Here is a 26,560-nt window from a genome sequence, read left to right as displayed (position 1 = left end):
TTGATTAGTGTTAGCATGGTATATTTTTCTCCATCCACTTACTTTTAATCTATATGTGTCTTTATATTTAAAGTGGGTTTCTTGTAGACAACATATAGTTAGGTCATGTTTTTTGATCTACCCTGACAATTTCTGTCTTTTAATTGATGCATTAAAAGTCATTGACATTCAAAGTCATTATTTATGGAGTTGGATTAATGTTTACCATATTGGTTACTGTGTTTTCTATTTGTTGCCCTTGTACTTTTTTCTTGGTTTTGTCTTCCACTCTTCTGCTTTTTGTGGTTTTAACTGAGCTTTTTATGTGACTCAATTTTTTCTTCTTTCTTAGCATATCAGTGATAGTTCTTTTAAACTTTTTTTATTGGTTGCTGTGGCGTTTGCAATATACATTTACAACTAATCCAAGTTCACCTTCAAATAACACTATACCATTTCACAGGTAGTGTGAATACCTTATAATAAAATAATCCCAATTCCTTCCTCCCATTTCTTGTATCATTGCTGTCATTTCATTTATATATAAGCATATGTAATGATATATGCATAAGATATATACATAAGCATACATAATCAAACACATTGTTACTATTAATATTTTGAACAAACTGTTATCTGTTAGATCAATTAAGAGTAAGAAAAAAAGTTTTCATTTTTATTTCACCTTCACTTATTCCTTCTTCAGTGCTCTTCTTTCTTCACGTAGATCCGAGTTACTCACCTATATTATTTTCCATCTCTCTAAAGAACTTCCTTTAACATTTCTTGCAAGGCAGGTTTACTGACAACAAATTCTCTTAATTTTTGTTTGTCTGAGAAAGTCTTTATTTCTCCTTCACTTTTTTTTAAAGAAATTTATTTATTTTATTTATTTATTTTTGGCTGCATTGGGTCTTCATTGCTGTGTGCGGGCTTTCTCTAGTTGTGGCGAGTGGGGGCTACTCTTCATTGTGGTACGCGGGCTTCTCATTGTTGCGGGCTTCTCATTGTGGCTTCTCTTGTTGCGGAGCATGGGCTCTAGGTGCCCGGGCTTCAGTAGTTGCGGCACACAGGCTCAGTAGTTGTGGCTCACGGGCTCTAGAGCACAGGCTCAGTAGTTGTGGTGCACGGGCTTAGTTGCTCCGCGGCATGGGGGATCTTCCCGGACCAGGGCTCGAACCCGTGTCCCCTGCATTGGCAGGCGGATTCTTAACCGCTGCGCCACCAGGGAAGCCCCTCTTCTTCACTTTTGAATGGTAATTTTTCAGATTACTCTCAGAATTCTAAATTGGTGATTTTTTTTTCTCTCAACACTTTAAATATTTCACTCCACTCTCTTGTTGCTTGCATGGTTCCTACAGAGAAGTCAGATGTAATTCTTATCTTTGTTTCTCTATAAGGTATTCTGCCCCCCCAGTCTTCTTTAAGGAATTTTTCTTCATTTTTGATTTTCTATAATTTGAAAATTGTATGCCAGTTGTAGGGTTTCTTTGTGGGGGGCATTTATCCTGTTGGATGTTCTCCAAGCTTTCTGGATCTGTGATTTGGTGTCTGATGTTAATTTGGAGAAATTCTCAGTCATTATTATTTCAAATATTTCTTCTGTTCCTTCCTTTCTTCTTCTGATAGTCCCGTTATGCATGTGTTACACCTTTTGTAGTTGTCCCACAGTTATTGGATATTACATTCTGTTTTTGTCCTTGTTCTCTTTGCTTTTTGGTTTTTGAGCATTCTATTGACATATCCTCCAGCTTAGAGATTCCTCAGCTGTGTCCAGTCTACTAATAAGCCCATCAAAGGCATACTTCATTTATGTTAGTGTTTTTTCTCTTTAGCACTTCTTTGTGGTTCTTTCTTAGGATTTCTGTCTCTCTGCTTACATTGCCAATCTGTTCTTGCATGCTGTTTGCTGCAGCCATTATTAATAAATCATAGTTGTTTTAAATTCCCAGTCTGATAATTCCAACATCCCTTCCATGTCTGGTTTTGATGCTTGCTGTCTCTTCAATTTGTGCTTTTTGCCTTTTAGCATGCCTTGTAATTTTCTTCTTGATAGCTGGACATGACGTACTGGTAAAAAGGAACTGCTATAAATAGGCCTGTAATGAGATGGTGGTAAGGTGTAGGGGAAGAGGAGGCATTCTACAGTCCTATATTTAGGTCTCGGTCTTTTAATGAGCCTCAGCCTCTGGACCATGAACCTCCCAACTCTTTCTCAGCCTTTTTTAATTCCACCTCCACTATTAGGTGGGGCAGGATGGCTAGAGTGGGCTGGAGTTGGTTATTTCCCTTCCCCAGGTGAGTTAGGCTCTGAAAGTACTCTAGCAGGTTGGGCTCTGGTTTACTAGTTTCCCCTGAGGTTGCGCCTTGTTGAGAGGAACAGGGAGGGCGCTCTGGTGTATTTCAAAATGGTTCCTTTTCTCCTCCCGGTGCTGGAAGCGTGAGGGAATTTTTCTCAGATATTTACTCTGGGATTCTTTTACTCTGGGAATCTGGTCAAGCTCCTGAATGTAAAATTCACAACACTGTGGAGATTTTAACTTTCAGAGTTGTCTTCGTTGAGCCTCCAGCAATTTGTCGATTACAGTTCGTTTTCCTACTCCAGCGCTGGGTCCCAAGGCATTTTCTGCTGCTGAGCCTCTGCTCTGGTAAGCCCTTACTCCCTGTATTTGTCTGTGTCTCCAATCTTGGTGGCAGTGGTTTACCATCTCTCCCCTCTTTTCTTATAGATCCAGGAAGAGTTGATTTTTCCGTCGGTTTAGCTTCTTACTTGTTTTTAGGATGGAGTGGCAACTTCCAAGTTCCTTACATGTGGAACTGGAAACCCTGATAGTGTAAATTTTATCATTGGTTACAAAGTGTCAATTGTTTTCTTTAAAGTAGCCGGCTCACTTTGCTCCTTTCCAAGAAAATGCCTGCCAAATACTTAAGTTTGATTAACAGTAGTTTGCTTGTCAGTCTTTCAAGTGAAAATAATGTTTCATGAAAAAAGTGTCTAGTTCATCTCATAACTCAGTCAGCCATGGGCTTCTCCTCTAGATGACCATCATACTGCAGTATGTAGTAGAAGTACTTTAGGCATACTTCCCAGTTCCTCACACATAATAATAAAAAGACGTGTCAAGGGTCAACATTTACTAAAATTTTTACTGTTTCTTCAAGAACATTCTTAAGTGAAGCTGGCTTTTTTAAGAACTGGGAGTGCTTAGCAGTGAAAAATACAATGACTACTATTAGAGTTTGGTAACTCTAACCTGACTCACGCTAAGGTGCCAGCAGTTTTACCTGCCGTATCTTTTGCACCGTCAGTGTAAATGTCCTCACATTTTTGAGGATAAATCATGAATTTCAGCAACATTATTCAACCCTGAATATTTCAGCACTACTCATGTTTTTTCCCCCAGGCTCTCCTATTATAGATCTTTTTCAATGATTAGTTGGAACTGATACTGAATGGATACAAGCAAAACAGCAAGTCCAGCTCGTATCTGTAGATTTGTCCATTTGAAAGGCAAAAACACACTTCTGCTGGGGAGATACTGACTCCATGTTTATGTTGTCAGCTAAATCTTTAATTTGGTGAGTTAGCCTCTTTCACTGGAAGGTGGTGTGATTTCCTCTACAGTGTTTATTAGTTTCTCTGCTACTAGGTGTAGGTCTCCAGCGACTGTACTACAATGGCTTACCCTATACTATGTTTCAGTTGCTTTTCCATTTCTATTTTGAAAAACTGTAACAAATAATTTTGGCTTTTAAAGACCTCATAACATTACTTTTAAATATTTAATTCCTTTTTCTTTAAACTCTGAATGATTTTCAAGATGACTCTACAAGTTAGCTCACACTACAATACTATTCTGAAATGTTCTGTTGAATCAGACAGTCAGATGAATTACTAGTGTCTGTAAGGCCAAAGGAATGAGCTTTTGTCGTATTTTTGTTTCTTAGAGTTTAATCTATAATAATAACAGTTATAGTTAATCTTAAAACTTAGATTTTTTCAAAAAATGTTTAAATATTATTGCAAATAAGACTACAAGCTGTATTTACTTACTTATGTGTAGCATAACATAGACACGAAACTTCAAGATTTTAAAATAATTTATTAAATGATAATGAAGTTAGAAAAATTACAGTAGGCATAATCTAAGTAGCCAATGAGAGCACTAAGGACTGAGAATAAATTAACCTCTGAAAAATATATATATTCGTGCCCTAAAGCTGCTATCTTAGAAAATTCTAGAATACACAAACACATATTCCAGAGCAAGGATGTCATTACACAACATGAAGCCTCTGGAAAATTACTGTATATATTTGTGAGGGAATAAGACTGAAAAGGGCAAATAAAGTCAGTATTTGTATGATAATAGGTTTGACTTCTAGGACCTCCTGAGAGGATCTCAGAGAACTGCTGTTAGTAGGAATGAATTGGAAGAGGTCAAAACTGGAGCTTGGGAGACCAATTAAGAGGATGTTGGGATGGCCTGTGTAGTGGTGGTTTTCCAACTGCAGTGTGCATCAGATCCCCTGGAGGGTTTATTTAAAACAGGTGGCCAGACCCTACTCCAAGCGTTTTTGATTCAACAGATTTAAGGTCGGGCCTCAAACTTTGCATTTGAAATGAGTTCCCAGGTGAGACTGATGCTGCTTGTTTTGGAGCCACACTTTGAGAACCACCGCCCTAGGGCCCTGCTACTCACCTCACACCTCAGCCCAGATCTACTGTGTATGAATCTAGATGGGTAAGATTGCCAGGTGACTTGTATAATTAAAGTTTGAGAAGCAGTGCTCTAAGAGTTAATGGTATCCTAAGCCTGAGTATGGAGGAAAGTACAAAAGTTTAAAAGTTATTTATAAGAGAGAGAAAAATAAGACTTTGTGCCTGGACATAGAGAAGTCAGGGAGAGGGAGAATTTACCAGAAACGCTTCAGTTTCTTCCGGTTTGCACAACTGAGAAGGTGATGATTCCTTTTCACTGGGACAGGGACACAAGCAGATGCGTACATTTGAAGGAGTGGTGTTTGAATTCAGTAATGAGTTTATTGCCTACATGAAGATCTCTTTTAACCTCCACAATATTTGTCATATGTGATTAAGCAATAATGTCCTGGGATCCTGGTGCTGAGAAGGGATTGGTATTGCATAAAAAGCGTTAGGCACACATGCAGGGTTCTATTTTCTGCTCAGAATGCACTTGTGGCAGCTCTACATTAGTAAAATGCAAGTCTCTTCCACAAAAGGATTTTTTAAAACCTTTCTCCCATCCCCACAGCATTCATTTCCACGGACACAAGCAAACAGGTTAGAGGCACAGGGTAACTGGCAAAGATCACATACCACCCATCAGTAACTAGAGCCCTGAAGAACAGAAGGGGATATTCCAGGTGTCCCAGAGCAAGACAGATCAGACTGTGATGCATGAACAATGGGGGCAAACTCAATATGGCTCCCTTTCAGAGTGGGAACACAGTCTCACCAAATACTTGCACTGTTTTCCCAAAGTCCCCCTTTAAAAGAACTCCTCCAAATATTACTTATAGCTAGCTGTGTACCTGACCAGCTGAGCCAGGACTCTAGCACACAAAGTGGGCTGCAGAAGGTAGGCGGTTCCCTCTTACAGAATGAGTGAGTCAGATTTCTATCTGGATGTGGGAGGCATTACAGTTTCATCCATTATTTTATTTGATCCGCACACTTCTGCCAGGCACGGCAGTTGTTACTGTCTCCGGTTTTCAGGTGAGGAAGCTGAGTTTGGAGGAGATTAAAAGACTTATCTAGAGTTATTGAAATGGTAAGAGGATGAGCTGGGGCTGGAACCAAGGTCTCCTGACTCCAACTTGTGTGCTCTTTTCACTATAATATAGTGCTATAGTTCAACTTAACAGCAGATTGATCTGTAGGACATTAGTTCCTTTTTTAAAAAATTCCAATTTATTGAAAAGAGCTGACTTGAATGGAATGTTCAAACAATGGCACCTGATTCCTTAAAATAGCTTGGTTCAGAATGCATTACAGATTATTAGTGAACTTTTATTTTAATGGTCAAGCAATTAATGATGAGTCACAGCAAATCTCTGGGGCGATAAAATGCTTACATTGTTACCAGGTCTGTTCATTATCCTCTGTGCTCTATATCCAGATCAATCAATAGTTAATTAATAATGATGTGCTTACTGAAGTACAAGGTTATAAATTAAGTTAATGCTCATATGCATATTTTCTGGAGGATAAATGAGTGGAAACTGCCTGCCATGCCCATCTCATTGTACGAAAACGTATGTAATTATTACAAGCATATAATAAGAATGGTTTGCCCAGCCAAATGTTTGTACATTTCTGTTAATCAGTATTCATTGGAGCTACTTCCGTGCAGTTTGTGGAAGCAGTGCAATCAGTTGAGTAGTGTGGCAGATTTAAATCAGTAATAAAAGCCCTGGGGAAATTAACAAGACAAAACATTAACCACAGACTAAGCATTAACATATATTAGCATTTTTATTATACCTGTAGAATTGTTAAATGGGCATGGTTGCTACTATTTAAAAGTTTATGTTGTATATCACATAATTTCAATGTATATTTTGTTTTAAAGCTTTTAAGATTTAATTAAGTGAAATTGAACAATGATACAATAGAAAATTTAACAGAATGAACTGAAGTTCATTATTTTATTTTAACTGGAAATGTATGGCATGCCCACCCTACCCTACCCCCAACCCCAAGGTACCCTAAAACAAATGCCACAGGTAATATTCCTCCAGAGTGGACCGCAGGGTCAGACTTGATATTTAAATTGCATAACCATAGAGGAAGTTTTATTTTTCTTTTTTTATTTTTTTTTGTAAATTAATATTTCTGAAGTAGCATAATTTCAAGTTTTCAAATGCACTTAAAGCTTTACCAGAACTTTTAAAATCATATATATTTTTAAAAGTAAGACTTAAGATACAAACATATCTGTTTTATCTATTAAGTATTTTTACAGGAGAATATCATGATAGATTATGTTTAAATCTCTTGTTTTAAAACTTTATTTTTTTAACATGTTTATTGGAGTATAATTGCTTTACAATGTTGTGTTAGTTTCTACTGTATAACAAAGTGAATCAGCTATACTTACCATATATCCCCATATCCCCCCCCATCTTGCCACTCCCTCCCGCCCTCCCTATCCCACCCCTCTAGGTGGTCACAAAGCACCGAGCTGATCTCCCTGTGCTATGCGGCTGCTTCCCACTAGCTATCTCTTTTACATTTGGTAGTATATATATGTCCATGCCACTCTCTCACTTCATCCCAGCTTACCCTTCCCCCTCCCCGTGTCCTCAAGTCCATTCTGTAGTAGGTCTGCGTCTTTATTCCCATCCCACCCCTAGGTTCATCAGAACCATTTCTTTTTTTTTTAGATTCCATATATATGTGTTAGCATACAGTATTTGTTTTTCTCTTTCTGACTTACTTCACTCTGTATGACAGACTCTAGGTCCATCCACCTCACTACAAATAATTCAATTTCGTTTCTTTTTATGGCTGAGTAATATTCCATTGTATATATGTGCCACATCTTCTTTTTTTTTTAATTTTTATTTATTTATGGCTGTGTAGGGTCTTCGTTTCTGTGCGAGGGCTTTCTCCAGTTGTGGCAAGCAGGGGCCACTCTTCATCGCGGTGCACGGGCCTCCCACTATCGCGGCCTCTCCTCTTGCGGAGCGGCATGTGGGATCTTCCCAGACCAGGGCTCAAACCCGTGTCCCCTGCACTGGCAGGCAGACTCTCAACCACTGCGCCACCAGGGAAGCCCCCACATCTTCTTTATCCATTCATCTGTTGATGGACACTTAGGTTGCTTCCATGTCCTGGCTATGGTAAATAGTGCTGCAATGAACATTGTGGTCCACGACTCTTTTTGAATTATGGTTTTCTCAGGGTATATGCCTAGTAGTGGGATTGCTGGGTCATACGGTAGTTCTATTTTTAGTTTTTTGAGGAACCTCCATACTGTTCTTCACAGTGGCTGTATCAGTTTACATTCCCACCAACAGTGCAAGAGGGTTCTCTTTTTTCCACACTCTCTCCAGTATTTATTGTTTGTAGATTTTTTGATGATGGCCATTCTGACCAGTGTGAGGTGATACCTACTGTAGTTTTGATTTGCATTTCTCTAATGATTAATGATGTGGGCATCCTTTCCTGTGTTTGTTGGCAATCTGTATATCTTATTTGGAGAAATGTCTATTTAGGTCTTCTGCCCATTTTTAGATTGGGTTGTTCGTTTTTTTGATATTGAGCTGCTTGTATATTTTGGAGATTAATCCTTTGTCAGTTGCTTCATTTGCAACTATTTTCTCCCCTTCTGAGGGTTGTCTTTTCGTCTTGTTTACTTTTTCCTTTGCTGTGCAAAAGCTTTTAAGTTTCATTAGGTCCCATTTGTTTATTTTTGTTTTTATTTCCATTTCTCTAGGAGGTGGGTCAAAAAGGATCTTGCTGTGATTTATGTCATAGAGTGTTCTGCCTATGTTTTCCTCTAAGAGTTTGATAGTGTCTGGCCTTACATTTAGGTCTTTAATCCATTTTGAGCTTATTTTTGTGTGTGGTGTTAGGAATTGTTCTAATTTCATTCTTTTACATGTAGCTGTCCAGTTTTCCCAGCACCACTTATTGATGAGGCTGTCTTTTCTCCATTGTATGTTCTTGCCTCCTTTATCAAAAATAACGTGACCATATATATGCGTGGGTTTATCTCTGGGCTTTCTATCCTATTCCATTGGTCTATATGTCTGTTTTTGTGCCAGTACCATACTGTCTTGATTACAGTAGCTTTGTAGTATAGTCTGATGGCCAGGAGCCTGATTCCTCCAGCTCCATTTTTCTTTCTCAAGATTGCTTGGGCTATTCGGGGTCTTTTGTGTTTCCATACAAATTGTGAAATTTTTTGTTCTAGTTCTGTGAAAAATGCCATTGGTGGCTTGATAGGGATTGCACTGAATCCGTAGATTGCTGTGGGTAGTAGATTCATTTTCACAATGTTGATTCTTCCAATCCAAGAACATGGTATATCTCTCCATCTGTTTGTATCGTCTTTAATTTCTTTCATCAGTGTCTTATAGTTTTCTGCACACAGGTCTTTTGTCTCCTTAGGTAGCTGTATTCCTAGGTGTTTTATTCTTTTTGTTGCAGTGTTAAACGGGAGTGTTTCCTTAATTTCTCTTTCAAATTTTTCATCATTAGTGTATAGGAATGTGAGAGATTTCTGTACATTAATTTTGTTTCCTGTTACTTTACCATATTCATTGATTAGCTCCAGTAGTTTTCTGGTAGCATCTTTAGGATTCTCTCTATATAAAATCATGTCATCTGCAAACAGTGACAGCTTTACTTCTTCTTTTCCGATTTGGATTCCTTTTATTTCTTTTTCGTCTCTGATTGCTGTGGCTAAAACTTCCAAAAGTATGTTGAATAACAGTGGTGAGAGTGGGCAACCTTGTATTGTTCCTGATCTTAGAGGAAATGGTTTCAGTTTTTCACCATTGAGAACGATGTTGGCTGTGGTTTTGTCATATATGGCCTTTATTATGTTGAGGTAAGTTCTCTCTATGCCTACTTTCTGGAGGGTTTTTATCATAAATGGGTGTTGAATATTGTCGAAAGCTTTTTCTGCATTTATTGAGATGATCATATGGTTTTTCTCCTTCAACTTGTTAATATGGTTTATCATGTTGATTGATTTGCGTATACTGAAGAATTCTTGCATTCCTGGGATAAACCCCACTTGGTCATGGTGTACCATCCTTTTAATGTGCTGTTGGATTCTGGTTGCTAGTATTTTGTTGAGGATTTTTGCATCTATGTTCATCAGTGATATTGGCCTGTAGTTTTCTTTCTTTGTGACATCTTTGTCTGGTTTTGGTATCAGGGTGATGGTGGCCTCATAGAATGAGTTTGGGAGTGTTCCTCCCTCTGCTATATGTTGGAAGAGTTTGAGCAGGATAGGTGTTAGCTCTTCTCTAATTGTTTGATAGAAATCACCTGTGAAGCCATCTGACCTGGGGTTTCCTTTGTTGGAAGATTTTCAACTACAGTCTCAATTTCAGTGCTTGTGATTGGTCTGTTTATATTTTCTATTTCTTCCTGGTTCAGTCTAGGAAGGTTGTGCTATTCTAAGAATGTGTCCATTTCTTCCAGGTTGTCCATTTTATTGGCATATAGCTGCTTGTAGTAATCTCTCATGATCCTTTGTTTTTCTGCAGTGTCAGTTACTTCTCCTTTTTCATTTCTAATTCTATTGATTTGAGTCTTCTCCCTTTTTTTCTTGATGAGTCTGGCTAATGGTTTATCAATTTTGTTTATCTTCTCAAAGAACCAGCTTTTAGTTTTATTGATCTTTGCTATCATTTCCTTCATTTCTTTTTCATTTATTTCTGATCTGATCTTTATGATTTCTTTGCTTCTGCTAACTCTGGGGTTTTTTTGTTCTTCTTTCTCTAATTGCCTTAGGTGTAAGGTTAGGTTGTTTATTTGAGATGTTTCTTGTTTCTTAAGGTAGGATTGTATTGCTATATACTTCCCTCTTAGAACTGCTTCTGCTGCATCCTGTAGGTTTTGGGTCATCGTGTTTTCATTGTCATTTGTTTCTAGGTATTTTTTTGATTTCTTCTTTGATTTCTTCAGTGATCTCTTGGTTATTGAGTAGTGTATTGTTTAGCCTCCATGTGTTTATGTTTTTTACAGATTTTTTTTCCTTGTAATTGATATCTAGTCTCATAACATTGTGGTCGGAAAAGATACTTGATACGGTTTCAATTTTGTTAAGTTTACCAAGGCTTGATTTGTGACCCAAGATATGATCCATCCTGGAGAATGTTCCATGAGCACTGGAGAAGAAAGTGTATTCTGTTGTTTTTGGATGAAATATCCTATAAATATCAATTAAGTCCATCTTGTGTAATGTGTCATTTAAAGCTTGTGTTTCCTTATTTCATTTTGGTTGATCTGTCCATTGGTGAAAGTGGGGTGTTAAAGTCCCCTACTATGATTGTGTTACTGTCGATTTCCCCTTTTATGGCTGTTAGCATTTGTCTAATGTATTGAGGTGCTCCTATGTTGGGTGCATAAATATTTACAATTGTTATATCTTCTTCTTGGATCGATCCCTTGATCATTATGTAGTGTCCTTTGTCTCTTGTAATAGTCTTTATTTTAAAGTCTATTTTGTCTGATATGAGAATTGCTACTCCAGCTTTCTTTTGATTTCCATTTGCATGGCATATCTTTTTCCATCCCCTCACTTTCAGTCTGTATGTGTCCCTAGGTCTGAAGTGGGTCTCTTGTAGACAGCATGTATACAGATCTTGTTTTGGTATCCATTCAGCCAGTCTGTATCTTTTGGTGGGAGCATTGAATCCATTTACATTTAAGGTAATTATCAATATGTATGTTCCTATTACCATTTTCTTAATTGTTTTGGATTTGTTATTGTAGGTGTTTTCCTTGTCTTGTGTTTCCTGCCTAGAGAAGTTCCTTTAGCATTTCTTGTAAAGCTGGTTTGGTGGTGCTGAATTCTCTTAGCTTTTGCTTGTCTGTAAAGGTTTTAATTTCTCCGTCAAATCTGATAGAGATCCTTGTGGGTAGAGTAATCTTGTTTGTAGGTTTTTCCCTTTCATCACTTTAAATATTTCCTGCCAGTCCCTCCTGGCTTGCAGAGTTTCTGCTGCAAGATCAGCTGTTAACCTTATGGGGATTCCCTTGTATGTTATGTGTTGTTTTTCCCTTGCTGCTTTTAATATTTGTTCTTTGTGTTTAATTTTTGATAGTTTGATTAATATGTGTCTTGGCATGTTTCTCCTTGGATTTATCCTGTATGGGACTCTCTGTGCTTCCTGGACTTGACTGACTATTTCCTTTCCCCTATTAGGGAAGTTTTCAACTATAATCTCTTCAAATATTTTCTCAGTCCCTTTCTTTTCCTCTTCTTCTTCTGGGATCCCTATAATTCCAATGTTGGTGCATTTGATGTTGTCCCAGAGGTCTCTGAGACTGTCCTCAATTCTTTTCATTCTTTTTTCTTTATTCTGCCCTGCGGTAGTTATTTCCACTATTTTATCTTTGAGGTCACTTATCTCTTCTTCTGCGTCAGTTATTCTTCTATTGATTCCTTCTAGAGAATTTTTAGTTCATTTACTGTGTTGTTCATCATTGTTTGTTTGCTCTTTAGTTCTTCTAGGTCCTTGTTAAATATTTCTTGTATTTTCTCCATTCTATTTCCAGGATTTTGGATCATCTTTACTATCATTACTCTGAATTCTTTTTCAGGTAGACTACCTATTTCCTCTTCATTTGTTTGGTCTGGTGGGTTTTTGCCTTGCTCCTTCATCTGCTGTGTATTTCTCTGTCTTCTCATTTTGCTAAACTTACTGTGTTTGAGGTCTCCTTTTCGCAGGCTGAAGGTTTGTAGTTCCCGTTGTTTTTGGTGTCTGTCCCCAGTGGCTAAGGTTGGTTCAGTGGGTTGCATAGGCTTCCTGGTGGAAGGGACTGGTGCCTGTGTTCTGGTAGATCAGGCTGGATCTTGTCTTTCTGGTGGGCAGGACTGAGTCCAGTGGTGTGTTTTGGCGTGTCTGTGAACTTAGTATGATGTTAAGCAGCCTCTCTGCTAATGGGTGGGGTTGTGCTCCTGTCTTGCTAGTTGTTTGGCATGGAGTGTCCAGCACTGGAGCTTACTGGTCATTGAGTGGAGCTGGGTCTTAGTGTTGAGACAGACATCTCTGGGAGAGCTCTCGCCGATTGATATTACATGGGGCTGGGAGGTCTCTGGTGGGCCAGTATCCTGAACTTGGCTCTCCCACCTCAGAGGCTCAGGCCTGACACCCGGCTGGAGCACCAAGACCCTGTCAGCCTCACGGCCAGGTACGTGGGGAGTTTCTTGCCTTTTGGGAAGTCTGAGGTCTTCTGCCAACATTCAGTAGGTGTTCTGTAGGAGTTGTTCCACATGTAGATGTATTTATGATGTATTTGTGGGGAGAATGGTGATCTCCATGTCTTACTCCTCCGCCATCTTGAAGGTCCTTCCTTTCTCTGTGTGTCATAGTCCAGAGGAAGATGGTACGACAGTAGATGTCATTATGGTGTTCCAGTTACCCTCTGCTGAGCCAAGGGCAGTGAGAAAGAGGAAAATCCGTAGCATCCTACCGTCATCCAATTGTGCAATCCTTAATAATCCTGTGTCTCTCTTTTCTTTTAGAGCACACCCACAGTGTCTCTGTCAAAGTCCACTGGGGTCCCCGGGAAAAATAAGATGGACTCTAGGTGATAAGGTCTACGTTCTTTCATGCTTAGTCTAGTTTCACTTGTCTATAGGAGCCGGAAGTTTTATTTTTAATTCTTCAGGGTTCTGATGAATCCATTGGCGATCAAAGACTAAATTTATACCAGTTATTTAGCAACAGTTCTCAGAAAAGCACTCCTTGGTACCACAGTCATCAGCCGGATTCTAGCAGAATAGTTATTGTATAATTAAATAAAACTGAAAAGGTCCTCTAGAGGTCCTCAAGTCTTGGTGGCCTCAGGTACAGCTCTTGAGAGGGAACGAGTTGTACTGCTCCCTGAGTACAATTCGGTGCGACATCCATCTTCCCTGTCAAAAGCTGTCAGGTTTCTGAGGGCAGACTGATGTGTCCCTGGGTCTTCTCCTGCCACAGACTTAGTGATGGGAACTTTTCTCTTTCCACTTCTGCTTCTTCCTCTCCTTCCTCCTCTTCTTCCCCCTCCCTCCTGCTTTTCCTTCTATTATGGGCCATATAAGTTAGAACACACAGACTCACATACACACACACACCCCTCTTATCTACTTCTTGAGAAGGAGAATGTGAAGTCGTACATCTGATTTTTAAATTGAGAGCAGTGTAGATCTTTTAGGGCTAGTTAAGAGTAGGAGAGAGTCAGAGATACTCTCTAATGTAGTTGCACCCCCCCCCATTTTCTAATCTTTTTGGCTCTTATAGCTAAAAGCTTAAACCTGTTTTATTTTTGTAGGCATAGGATCAACCTGGAATCTCCTTTTGGGGGGAAACTATAGAGAATATGCTCAGGCCAGACATCAGACGAGCCCTGGGTTAAATTGTAGAAATTACAGAAGATTTTGTAGCCAATCCAAGAATCTGACTTCAGGAGGCTGGGTCCAGGGATATCCTGCAGGCAGCAGCCTGGGCCTACTTGAGAACCACCTTTCCCACATCCCACAGAAGTTGACATCCAGTGCTTTAGTATGGTTATGAAATCGCTCTTGCCTGGCAGGTCCAAGAGTTTACATCATTCCACAAGCAATACTGCCTGAAACTTAGGTTAAAATTGGATGCCAGTTTTCTGTTTATCTTTAATAACTAGCCCTTCTTTGAAGTACAGTTTTACAGTCTTCATAATCATTATCTTTCTCCAATTATGGATGGGATGTCCACAGGACCACAGAAGTGGGCCACATCCAATACTGGGAGCCCCAGAGTCTATCCTCTTAACAGAAATCCATGGCATAGGGGGAAAAAGCAAAAAGAAAAACATAGGTTTTAAAGTCAGACAGGCCTGGGTTCGAGCCCCAGCTCTGCCCTTTCCTAGGCATTTGACTTTTTTTCAGTTCCTTAACCTCTGTGAGCCTCTTTCCTTATCTCTAAAATGGGGTCAATAATACCTTCACTGTATGCCTCAGAGGGTTGTTGTAGGACTCACTGGATAGAATGGAGAACGGATATAGAAGTTTTCTGTGAACCATTAGCCTGGAGTGAGGTATTGGTGTTGATGAGAAGCTTACAATATAGGCTGTCTTTCTCTGCTCAGCCATCCGCAGGGAAAGATCAAGTCTGAGTTTTTGTCACCTGAGAGTTCCTAGAACCAACAATGAATGGGGGCCTGAGGATGAATGTAACCAGTGGAGTATCTGCATTTCTTGACATGTCAATTATGGGGTGCATGCGTGAATTGCATCAAATCCAAATGCTTGGCATGGTTTCAGAATCTTTGGTAACATATTCTACTTGCAAAGTAATTCCTCCCTCCCTTTTTCAAAGGAGCCCAGAATAAAATATGGCACTTCAAATACCATATCTTCCTCTTTTGTTTGAGACTAGAGTGGAGTGAAGCTGTGGGAGCAGGTCAAAAGGAAGTCCTTCTGTGAGTGAGAGGTAGAAATGGGGTTGTAGGCTGCACTTCCTGATGTCCAGTCTACCAGGCTCTTACTTACAAATACCTTGCTGGGCCCAGCAGTGTATTTTCCTCATGTATGTATAAAGCCAGTGCTTCGGGACCCTGCTTAGAGAAGAATGGTGCTAGGGTTACTAGAATGACCTGCTGGCCTGGATATGGTCAGAGACCCTGCCTTCTTATAACACTTGAAGGTCTTATAACACTTCAGAGCACTGTTGCTTTCCCTGCCGCAGGTTCTGGCACATATATATTTATTTATTTATTTATGGCTGTGTTGGGTCTTCGCTTCTGTGCGAGGGCTTTCTCTAGTTGTGGCAAGCGGGGGCCACTCTTCATCGCGGTGCGCGGGCCTCTCACTATCGCGGCCTCTCTTGTTGCGGAGCACAGGCTCCAGACGCACAGGCTCAGTAATTGTGGCTCACGGGCCCAGCTGCTCCGCGGCATGTGGGATCTTCCCAGACCAGGGCTTGAACCCGTGTCCCCTGCATTGGCAGGCAGATTCTCAACCAGGAAAGCCCTGGCACATATATAAAGGCACCATTAGGAATCACAGTTCATGGAAAACAAAAAGGTTTTACATTCCAGGTCTATTGATAGAGACACCTTTCTGTCCAATAAATTCAGTCCAGCTAACTAAATTTAAAGATAGTGGTATCCTTGACTAGGTACATTAGTCAGTGAAAGGAAATTGGATTGCACTTTTTATTTAAGAGCCTAAAACTCCTGGGCAGGATACTGATTTCTCAAATGCCACTTGGGAGGCTGGCTTCTTTAGCAAGTACAGCTGTAGAATAAGACCCAGGTCTCCCAGCATAGCCTGATGTTTCCCAAGTATAAAGCTGAAAGGACCTCTTTAATGTTAATACCTCACCTCTTTGTAAATTATGTTTTCTTTTTGTGTCCACTTCTCAAAATAAGCTCATAATATTCACCTACAGCTCACACAGTGTGGAGGTAAAAGATGTGGAGAGAAGGGCCCAAAGGGGGTGTCTACATTTGACAAATACTTTGTATATGAGAAGAATTTGCTTCATGGTAGATTTGTGGAAGAAAATACAGGCTGTCTGATAAGACGTGGCAGATTTCAGATGGGGGTGTTGGCAGGATACCATTGTTTGCCCCTTATCCCACACAGAGCCTTGGGAAGTCGGCTTGATAATGCCACATTGGGTGGCTTGGGAAGAAGGGTCAGACTACAGGCTGGCTACATTCTCATTTGTTCTTAACCTTCCTACTTTTGCCTCAGCTGCAGCCCTTTCCAGTAGATTGGGAGGGGCTAAAAACTTTCAAGTCTTGCTGGCTTCCAGTTAGTATTCACTGATACAAGGGGCGGTCTTTCAATGGGGAGGGAGATTTCACAGCTGTGGGTTGCAAGTAGGCAAGTTACTGTGAAAGATGTGTGAAAGATTTTGATTTTGGTGCTGGATTTGGAACAGGTGTCAGTCAAGAGAATGTGTCCTGTGCTCCCGAGTGTGCTGATTAAGAATACTTTGATCGGGCTTCCCTGGTGGCGCAGTGGTTGGGAATCTGCCTGCCAATGCAGGGGACACGGGTTCGAGCCCTGGTCCAGGAAGATCCCACATGCCGTGGAGCAGCTAGGCCCGTGAGCCACAGTTACTGAGCCTGCGTGTCTGGAGCCTGTGCTCCGCAACAGGAGAGGCCGCGATAGTGAGAGGCCCGCGCACCGCGATGAAGAGTGGCCCCCGCTTGCCGCAACTAGAGAAAACCCACGCACAGAAACGAAGACCCAACACAGCCAAAAATAAAAATATAAAAATAAACTAAAAAAAAAAAAAAAGAATACTTTGATCCTGGTGAAATAGACTCTCACGTTGATGTATGTTCACAGAGTCACAAATAGATATTTATGGAAGGAAAAATCAAGGTTTTGTTCCATGAACGCTCACCTGCAGTTTAACAAAGAAACACATATGTGTCTATGGACATAATTTTATGATGTACAGGCTACCCTCAGTTATTTGTAGCTGCATTATGTGCTTTGGAAGTGATTGGAAGTTAACTCCGCAGTACAGCCGGGCAAGTCCCCTACCTAAAGTACCCTACCAGACTGCTACCAAGTAGGGCAAATTCAGAGATTGCAGATTCTTCATTTGAAGTTAATATTAGCCCAAGTCAAATAGCGTTACATAAACACATCTGAAAAATTCAGTATCATACATTCCAAAACCAAATGGAATATTTTAGTGTCTGCAACTTTTGTTTCATTCCCATTAAGATAAACTATTCAGAAGAAGTAGTCTGACTATCATACTATAGCTGCTGTCTTTCATAAAAGGTGATGCTACTGCTGATTCTAGATATTTTTCTAATTCAAAAATTTACTTATATATGGATAACTTTGCAAAGCTATACAAACCAAGTGCCATTTATGCTTTTATAAAGAGATACATAACTTAGAGAATATTTCAGGGCTATCTTCAGGAATCCAAAAGCTGGGATTACAACTCAGAGCCCATGGCCTATCAGTGGAATGGTGTGCCAGATTGGACACGAGGATTTTTCTTCAGTTCACTTCAATTAATTTGTCTTTACTAAGGGCCTAAGTGTACAAAATCCAGTGTGAATTCCATGGAGGTACAGAAGTGACAAAGATATAACCCTTGTTTTCACAAGGTATTTTTAGTATTTTTCCTAAAGTATACAATCTATATTTTCACCTTGGCTATGTTGGCTATGTTTTTGAGAACTGGGAATTCTTTTTTTTTCCCCCAAAATGTAGAATGTAAGCAACTGCAAATAAAGCATCATCTTCTCAGAAGGTGATATTGCATTAGCTTTGAAGTCAGACAAATGGGTTCAGAGTCAGACAGTGAATCCACTGCCTATTTGTCTTAGGCAAGTCACTTAACTCCTCTGAGCCTCAATTTCCTCAGCTATAAAATGGGGCTGTCTGAATCTGATTATGAATTGAAAAGCCCTTTGCCTTAGTAAAATAACACACAAAGAAATGCAGCATAGTGTCTGGCACAGGGGGGACATATGTTAATATTCATACTTATTTATACAGAAGTTCATTCAGGCTTTTGACCAAAAGTGAAAAAAATAGCAAATCTACAAGTAATTTAACCAAATCAATCATTTAGAATTGAGAAAAGTAAGAAAGCTGATGCCACTGTTATCATTACTATATGAGTATAAAAGAGCTAAGCGTTAAATTATAATGCTGTACACCTGAAACTTATATCATTAAAAAAAGAGTTAACAAAATGCTCAGAAGAATCAGGAGCACTTTGTGCGCAGGAGGTCGCTCTTCTATTAGCAGACTACTCTACACATCTCTCACACACCCCTCACTTCCTGCACCAGACTTTCCTAAACTTGGCAGTTCCCATTTGTGAACTTCATAGGGATAAATATCAAGTGCCATTGAAAGGTATCAGTAGCATAAGTCCTGTGTAGAGGGTCCTCTCAAATGTGTACTTCACTATAGAGAAAAAGCATTTTCATCTTAGGAAGTCTCTGAATAGACTGTGCTCAAAGTGCCCCCTACCACAGTCTTCAACCTTCTTTTCCACAGATGGTTCTTTGCCCTAAAAGCATTATCACCTTTTTTGACTCCAGTAATAGCTTCGTTCTGCTCTTTAAAAAGAAATTGGGGAAGAAATTGAAGTGCGTTTCAGAATTTGTTTCTACTACCATGTCTGTGAAAGTATCATATAATTATATTGCATTTCTTTTTTCAGATTGGCAAGTTATGTGCCCATTCTCAACAACGTCAGTATAGATCTGCTTATTATCCTGAAGATTTGTTTATTGACAAGAAGGTATTAAAAGTTGCTCATGTAGAACATGAAGAAACCTTATCCAGCCGAAGAAGGTGAGAGATTTTTTTTTTCTCTATTTCAGCGTACAATTAGCAATTGTGCTTTAAGGTCAAAAACCATTGGAGGGAAGCTTCTTAAATACATGTTATTTAGTTCTTCTGAGTAGAGTGTTTGATTAATTAAATCTATCATCTGTTAATGTTAAAGATAAAAGATATTGTATTATATCCAAGCCATATTTAAATGTAAATTGACCATATGTAAATATCCAGTACAGCAACACAGGGTGGAATAGACTTCTCTATTCAAGATCTTTATTGATTAAACAAAACCTTTTCTGTTTATGATCTGGTCTCACAATTCCATGGCTTGGTTTGTGGCTTTCCACAAACAGTGAGTCAGGGGTGAGTTCACCAAAGAGAAACTGGCAAGACACTCTCATGTGTATACACACACACTTCACACTCTACACACTCTTTAAAAAAATTTTTTAAATTTTATATTGGAGTATAGTTGATTAACAGTGATGTGTTAGTTACTGGGGTACAGCAAAGCGATTCAGTTATACCCATACAGGTATCCATTCTTTTTCAAATTCTTTTCCCATTTAGGTTATTACAGAATATTGAGCCGAGTTCCCTGTGCTATACAGTAGGTCCTTGTTAGTTATCTATTTAAAATAAAGTAGTACACACTCTTTAAGAATGATAAAATGAAGGATTTGGTTTCTATTCCTTAAGACAGCAGTCAAGGGACCAAATTAAAGTTTGTTGCTTATTCTCTTCATTCCTCCTCCCCCTATCCAGATTCCCTCCTTCCCTATTCTAGTTTCATGGTTACAAATAAGGGGTGGAAATTGGATTGGGAAGCTCAACACACATCTGGGAGAATTGATTTCCCCAAAAGGACTGCACAGGTAGCCAACCCTGCCACTGGCTTAAGAATAGCTAGACATGAGTTCTGCCTCATGATGACTTTGAGAGGATTGGGAGAGATTGGCCTAGAGACGGAAAATTAAGAGATGGAATAAGTAATAGTCTCATATTTGGGCTAAATTATTCCTTTCATGTCCATTTACCACAGGAGATTTTGAAACGGTAACTCTTAGGCATATATGACACAGTTTAGAGTGAGAGAGGGCAGTAAGGCCACTTGGGAGATAGTCCTCCAAAGACGCATTTCAGGAAGTCACATTTTCTTTTGGTGACTTCCAACCTAATAAGTTTCTAGTTTCCCTGTAGCAGCAGTTTTGAAGTGTGATTTGAGAACTCAGGGAGTCCCAAACCCTTTCAGAGGATCTGTAAGATCCTCCTTTTACTAACTACGTATCTATGTGAAGCTGGCTTTTATTCATACACTTCAACCAAAATAAAATATGGCAACACATTAAATGCAGAAGCCAATGGGAGAATTTAGCTGACTCCTATTAAGACAGGAAGTAAAGATATTTTGCAAAAATGCAAAAGCATTACCGCTTTTCTCACTTTTTTCATAAAAATGTCATTTATGCTAACATATAAAGACTCATTATTGTTAGTTTAAAATTAATAATAAATTAAAAAATTATTTTCCTGAGTTTTAATTTCTAAAACAGTAGATATCAATAAATATATATCATGTAAACAAAAGCTCTTTGGGGTCCTTAATCAATTTTAAGAACCCTTTGGAAAAGAAAAAATAGAAAGAAAGAAAGAAAAGGGACTTCCCTGGCGGCCCAGTGATTAAGAATCCACGCTTCCACTGTAGGGGGCGTGGGTTCCATCCCTGGTCGGGGAACTAAGATCCTACATGCCGAGTGGTACGGCTGGGAGGCGAGGGGGACCCTTTGGGTTTTGTTGGTTATCTAGTGCTATATAACAAGTTACTATAAAACATCGTTATTTAAAACAACAAACATTTATTATCTCACAGTTTCTGTCAGGAATTTGGGAGCGGCTTAGCCGGGTGGTCCTCAGTCTCAAAGAAATTTTGGTCAAGGTGTGACCTGGAGCTGCGGTCCGCTGAGTGTTGACTGAGGCTGGAGGGTCCCCTTGCATGGTGGCTCGTTTACACATGGAGCAAGTTAGTGCTGGTTGGTTGTTTGAAGGAGGCCTCAGTTCCTCACCACACGGACCTTCTGAGTGTCCTCACAACGTGGCTGCTGGCTTCCCCAGAATAAGTGAGCCATGGAAGAGAGCAAGGAGAAAGCTGAGATGTCTTTCACGACCTAGTCTTGGAAGTGACATACTGTCACTTCTGACATATTCGATTTGCTAGAAGCAAGTCACCAATTCTAGTCCACATTCAAGGGGAGGGAAATTAAGCTCCACCTCTTGAAAGGAGCAGTATCAAAGAGTTTGCTGACTTTTTAATTTATTTTTATTTATTTATTTTTATTTATTTATTTACTTATCTTTTGGCCGTGCCACACGGCATGTGGGATCTTAGTTCCCCAAACAAGGATCGAACCTGGGCCCCTTGCAGTAGAAGCACAGAGTCTTAACCAGTGGACTGCCAGGGAAGTCCCTGGACATATTTAAAACCACCACAGGGGTCCTGGCACCAAAATACTCTGAGAACCATTTCCACATAGCATAGGGGTTCTTTGGGAAATTTGTTGTCTTTCTGGGAAGACAAAATTAGGCCATTTCTCCAGGCCCTCTTTAGCCCCTGTCTGTCCTTTGTCCATTGCTCTCCATTGCTTTCACTCTTTGCCCAAACCACCTGAGGAATTAACCTCACTTATTGACCTTTAACTAGTGGAAACCTCTTGCATGTTGCACTGAAGTGAGGAATTTAAATAATATTATAGATTAATTATTTATAAATAATATATAAAATAAAATAGAAATTATAAGTAATATAATGTTTGTTTTATATATTATATTTATATTACATTTATAGTATAATATAAATAAAATATTATTTATATATATATATATAGCATTATTATATATATATATTATATATTGTTCAACTCAGCAGAAATTTGGGAAACATCTATTATGTGCCAGAATGTATACTGTGCACTGGAAATCAAGACACAGTCTCTGCTCTCCAAATCAGTCTAATGTGGAAATAGACTTAAATAGCGATCATTTCAAAACAGTTTTGTAAGTGCAAAGAGGCAGCCTACAGGGAAGGAGAGAACCTCTGCCCAGGTATAGTGGAGGCTTCATTGAGGATGTGGTATATTAATTTGTAACAGAATCACATGCAAAGCTTTTTCAAAATAAACACAGTATTCCAGTCGCATTTTGAGATCACCCTGTCAACCTAGACACATTGATAAGTAAATAGGACGCTCGTTTATTAAGGTCCTGCTGCCATGGCTTCTATCTTGGGCTCTATGGGACCTATTCCCTTTCACCTTACCAGGGAGGGCTCTATGGATGTTGATTCCTCCAGGGAAAGAAAAAAATCGGTAAATGAGTTTTTGGCTAAGCACCCAGATTTGACACTTTGTTTAGATTCGTTTTTGAATTTGTTGCTAACCCCCAAAGAAAAGAAAGGATAGTAAGAAAAATTGCAAAAGCCCGTAGACTTAAGTGGTAGTCAGGCAGGGCTCCTTTGGGTGTTGGGAACGTGAGCCCACCCCATGGTGTTTCTCATCTTTTTTGCACACTGAAGCAAAACTGAGATGGAGCCCTTCCTTCTGAATTCTCTGGCAGAATAAGAAAATAAAACAACAGGAGAGTGTCTGATTTCATTTAACTCTGTCAAATAGCATTGTAAACCCTCTTAGGGAGAGTGGCAAATAGGGGATTAAGATGATCTCTTGCTAAATGCACTGCCCCCTGCAATCTGATGTTATTGAGAGGGCTTGCTGTGGCAGAGTGTTAGTACCTCTATACATTTCTCAGTATGTTCTGCACAGTATTTCACACTGTCCAAAAAAATATATGTACCTCCAGCACCCCTCGCACCCATGCTCCAGCTCCATCCTCTGTGGTTAAGAATATGATAATTAGAAAGGAACCCTATTGTAGCATTCAGTCTGTGGAGATTGTGAGCAAGCTGTCTGAATCTGATTATGAGTTGAAAAGCCCCGTTGCCTTATTAAAATAAAAACACACAAAGAAACGCAGGATTCCTTTGGTAGCATTCAGAAGTCATCTGTTTGTTTTGTCTGCCCCCAACTGGGTAGTTTGCAACACACAACTAATCTTAGAAATAGCTTAGATCAATTTAAAGGCGATTTGATACTCACCTGGTGGCCTAAGTATGGGACTCAGCATTCCTTTCAGATACAAATATTGAAAATATCTGTCATCAGATTTAAAACAGTGAGGGTAGGACAAGATGCATAAGTAGTACAATCAGAATAAAAGAAATGGCATTTTCACAGCCCTTTCCAACTCTAATACTTTCAGCTCCTCTCAGATGTCAGGCTTTCCCTCCTTTGCCCTATTGAATGTCTCTTTCACCACTTCCCCTATGATAACGTGTACCTTGTCATTTGCATATCGCCCATAAAGTTTGATATTTTATGACATGAGCAATATCTTTCCCTTTTCCAAACACAAAATCTGTAGTTGAATATAGTCCATTCAGCATCTACACACCAAGCTTCTGGCCCAGATGCTAACCTGTGAGAAAGTCACACAGTCCCTCCACCCTTGTGAAAGTACATCTACGTCTTCCAGCCTTCCCTGTCCTGCACTCCCCCTCCTCCCTTTCCTCTCTGACTTGGTCTAAAGGGGCAGTGGATTAGGTGACACTAGTAAATGACCTAGAAAGAAAAGAACAAAAGCTGATCTCAGCTCCCTGGTCCAAAATCAATGCTTACTCCCACTCCCTCTCAGACTGCTGCCTTCCACCCTCTGAACAAAACAAAGTATGTCCTGAGTGAATCGACGAGTCTCAGGTCTGGTGCAAGTCATTCTGCCCTAAATAGGACTCTACTTCTTTCAACTTTTGTGAACACCGTCTATGCTGGTGTAAGGATTAGGCTCTGAGGACTAGGAGAAGCTCCTAACCTAGTGAGGGAGACAGACACACAAATAATTGTGATGCATTGAGGGGTGAGTGCCAAAACAGAGCTATGTACAGAAGAGTGGCAGCGTCATAGATGGGAAGGTTAGCAGCTCTCCTGCGAAAAGGTAACTCTTGAGCTGGGCCTTGAAGGAAGAGTAGAAATTCAACAGATGGAGGAGGGGAAAGAGGGTATTCCAGGCAAAGGGAACAGTATGAGAAAAAGTATGGGCTAGTCTCTGGAATGTAGAAAATTATAGCTTGGGGTCAGACCATGAAAGGTTCTCTGCAGCAGAAATAAGTATGATTCTGCATCATTCTAGTGATAAATAGCTTATGGGCTTTTCTGTGTTTTTAATTTTTAAAAAAAATAATGAGCTTGTATTATTTTATATTAAGAAAAATAAGATCCGTAATGATAAAGGAGAAAAGTTCAGGATCTGCAGCTGGGGATGAAAGGTTGCTTTTTACTTGCAGTGGTTTCCAATTAGTGCTGCTTTGATGCCTGCCCAAGCAAATCATTGCAGGAAAGCAAAGGGAATCCCCTCGTCCACAACCCAAGAAGGGGACGCTCCTCTGGAGGATGGTGGGAGCCCCCCAGGGAAGATCACGTGCGCCTAGCTGCAATATTTCAAAATGGCTCGTGCACGCAAAGGGGTCCTGTCCTTTAGTTCCACATTTAACACATTGAAGAGACTCTTTTTCCTGAGTAGACTGCTGTGAGCAAGCATTGGGTTTGTCCCAAGTGAGAGCCGTAGGGTTCACTATTTATATGTCAAATGGTATGTTTGGCATGTATGATTAGAATAAAGTGGAATTCGAATCAAAGAACATTCCCTTCAATCAAGTTGTTTTCCCATCCCGGGCAACTAATTGTCCAAACTTTTATCCTTTTTTTTTCCAGAGACAATTCAGTTGAGCAGACTGCCTTAGTTCACGGGTGGAGATTCTTTTGTTGTCTGTCATGGGTTACTAGCACAAAGAAAAGAAATCTGGACTGGGTCATACATGGATAATTAATATGTCAATTTAGTTTCAGGTATCTTTCTTCAAAGAGATAAATAGAAATATATTTAACTCACCTCCTTTTAAAATTATAAGCAGGGAGATAGAAAGCTTTATTTAAGAAAAGGTAAAAATAAAATGCACTTAATTCCCATGCCAGAACAAGTTTAGTTAGGAGTGACAAAGAAGAGAAGAAATAAGACAGGCGCAGTAAACCCAGTAGGCAGTAAACTACTCCTGTCACACTCTGCTGCTTTCAGGGCTGTGGTGTCAGAGGACGTTATTACCTGTTGTCGCCCTCTTTTGAAAAGCTCATTAACTCTCCCAACAGTTTAGAAAGTCTTCTACCCTGAAAAATAGGATGTCTGGCTTTCCTTTCAAAAATCAAAGTTTCTTTGGAAACCAAAATTTGTTTCCTCACAGTATTTAGAAGCTTTTGCGTGAAGGAGTGGCCTGTACCGTAACACTGTATCTGGGGGCTCAGAAGTATTGGCCAGTTTGCTAAATGTGCTGGAGCCCTGCTCCTTGTTCTCACAGAAGTGGCTACTGCCTCATCCCACAGGTCCTGGGAATTACTTGAGAACCAGCATTTAGTTCATTATTTTGATGTTCTTTCCTAATCACATCTACCTGGGATTCTAGGTGGGTTCTAATGGGAATAATATACACTGAGAACCAAAGAGAACTCAGTGAACAAGCCTATCAAGAAGGTTTTAGAGAAATAAACATAAAACTTTACTGGAGAGGAAAGTCTAGAAAGGAAATATATCCAAATATTAAGTGTGATTATCTGGCTGGTAGCGCTATAAATAAGGGGTTTTTTTCCCCCTTCTACTTTTCTATATTTTATAAATTCTCAATAGTGACCATATATTTCTTTTATGATGAGAAAAAAGCAGACTTCATCTTATAAGATGAAGGAAGGAATAGATTTTAACCACTGTTTGCAGCTCTTGCAGTGCTGAAGTTGTGGCCCTTATATATTTCTTTTCTCACCCTTCACCCGGGCCGTTGTTTCATGTTCATCCAAACCTGGCTCTTTCCCAGCTCTCCTGATCGTCTCTTTCCACTATTCCAAGGAGTATCTCTCTGTTATAGACAAAGCCTCTCTTTCTCTGAGACACATTTCACCTCTTCTCTACCCTTTTTTGGAGGTAAATCTCAATAACAGCTTTATTGAGATATAATCCACACACCATACAATTCATCCATTTAAAGTATATAATTCAGCTGTTTTTATTATATTCACAGAGTTGTGCAACCATCACCACAATCAATTTTAGAACATTTTCATCACCTCAAGAAGAAATCGCATACCTTTTAGCTATCATTCCCCAACCGTCATCCCCCCAGCCCAAAGCAACCACTAATCTACTTTATGCCTCTCTAAATTTGCCTATTCTGGACATTTCACATAAATGGAATCATATAATATGTGATCCTTCATGATTGGTTTCTTTCACTTAGCATAATGTTTTCAAGGTTCACCCATGTTGTAGCACGCAGGAATACTTTTTTTAAGACAGAATAATATTCCATCGTATAGAATATGTGTTTGTTTGTCTTGTTCCACCTTTTGGCTATCGTTAATAGTACTGCTATGAGCATGCATGTCATGTACATGTACTTATTTGAGTACTTGTTTTGA

General features: G+C 39.6%; 1 protein-coding gene across 1 annotated transcript in view; it reads left to right on the top strand.

The window, feature by feature from the left end:
- Positions 1-26,560, top strand: part of GPC3 (glypican 3) — a 426,198-nt gene that overhangs the window by 257,892 nt on the left and 141,746 nt on the right. Inside the window, exon 4 of the mRNA XM_082445345.1 lies at positions 18,874-19,007. Coding sequence (XP_082301471.1) covers positions 18,874-19,007 — 134 coding nt within the window. The remainder of the gene's footprint in view (positions 1-18,873; positions 19,008-26,560) is intronic.

Source organism: Balaenoptera physalus (assembly GCF_965194825.1).
Source record: "Balaenoptera physalus genome assembly, chromosome: X".
Taxonomy (NCBI): Eukaryota; Metazoa; Chordata; class Mammalia; order Artiodactyla; family Balaenopteridae; genus Balaenoptera; species Balaenoptera physalus.
This window is presented reverse-complemented; position numbering and strand designations above follow the sequence as displayed.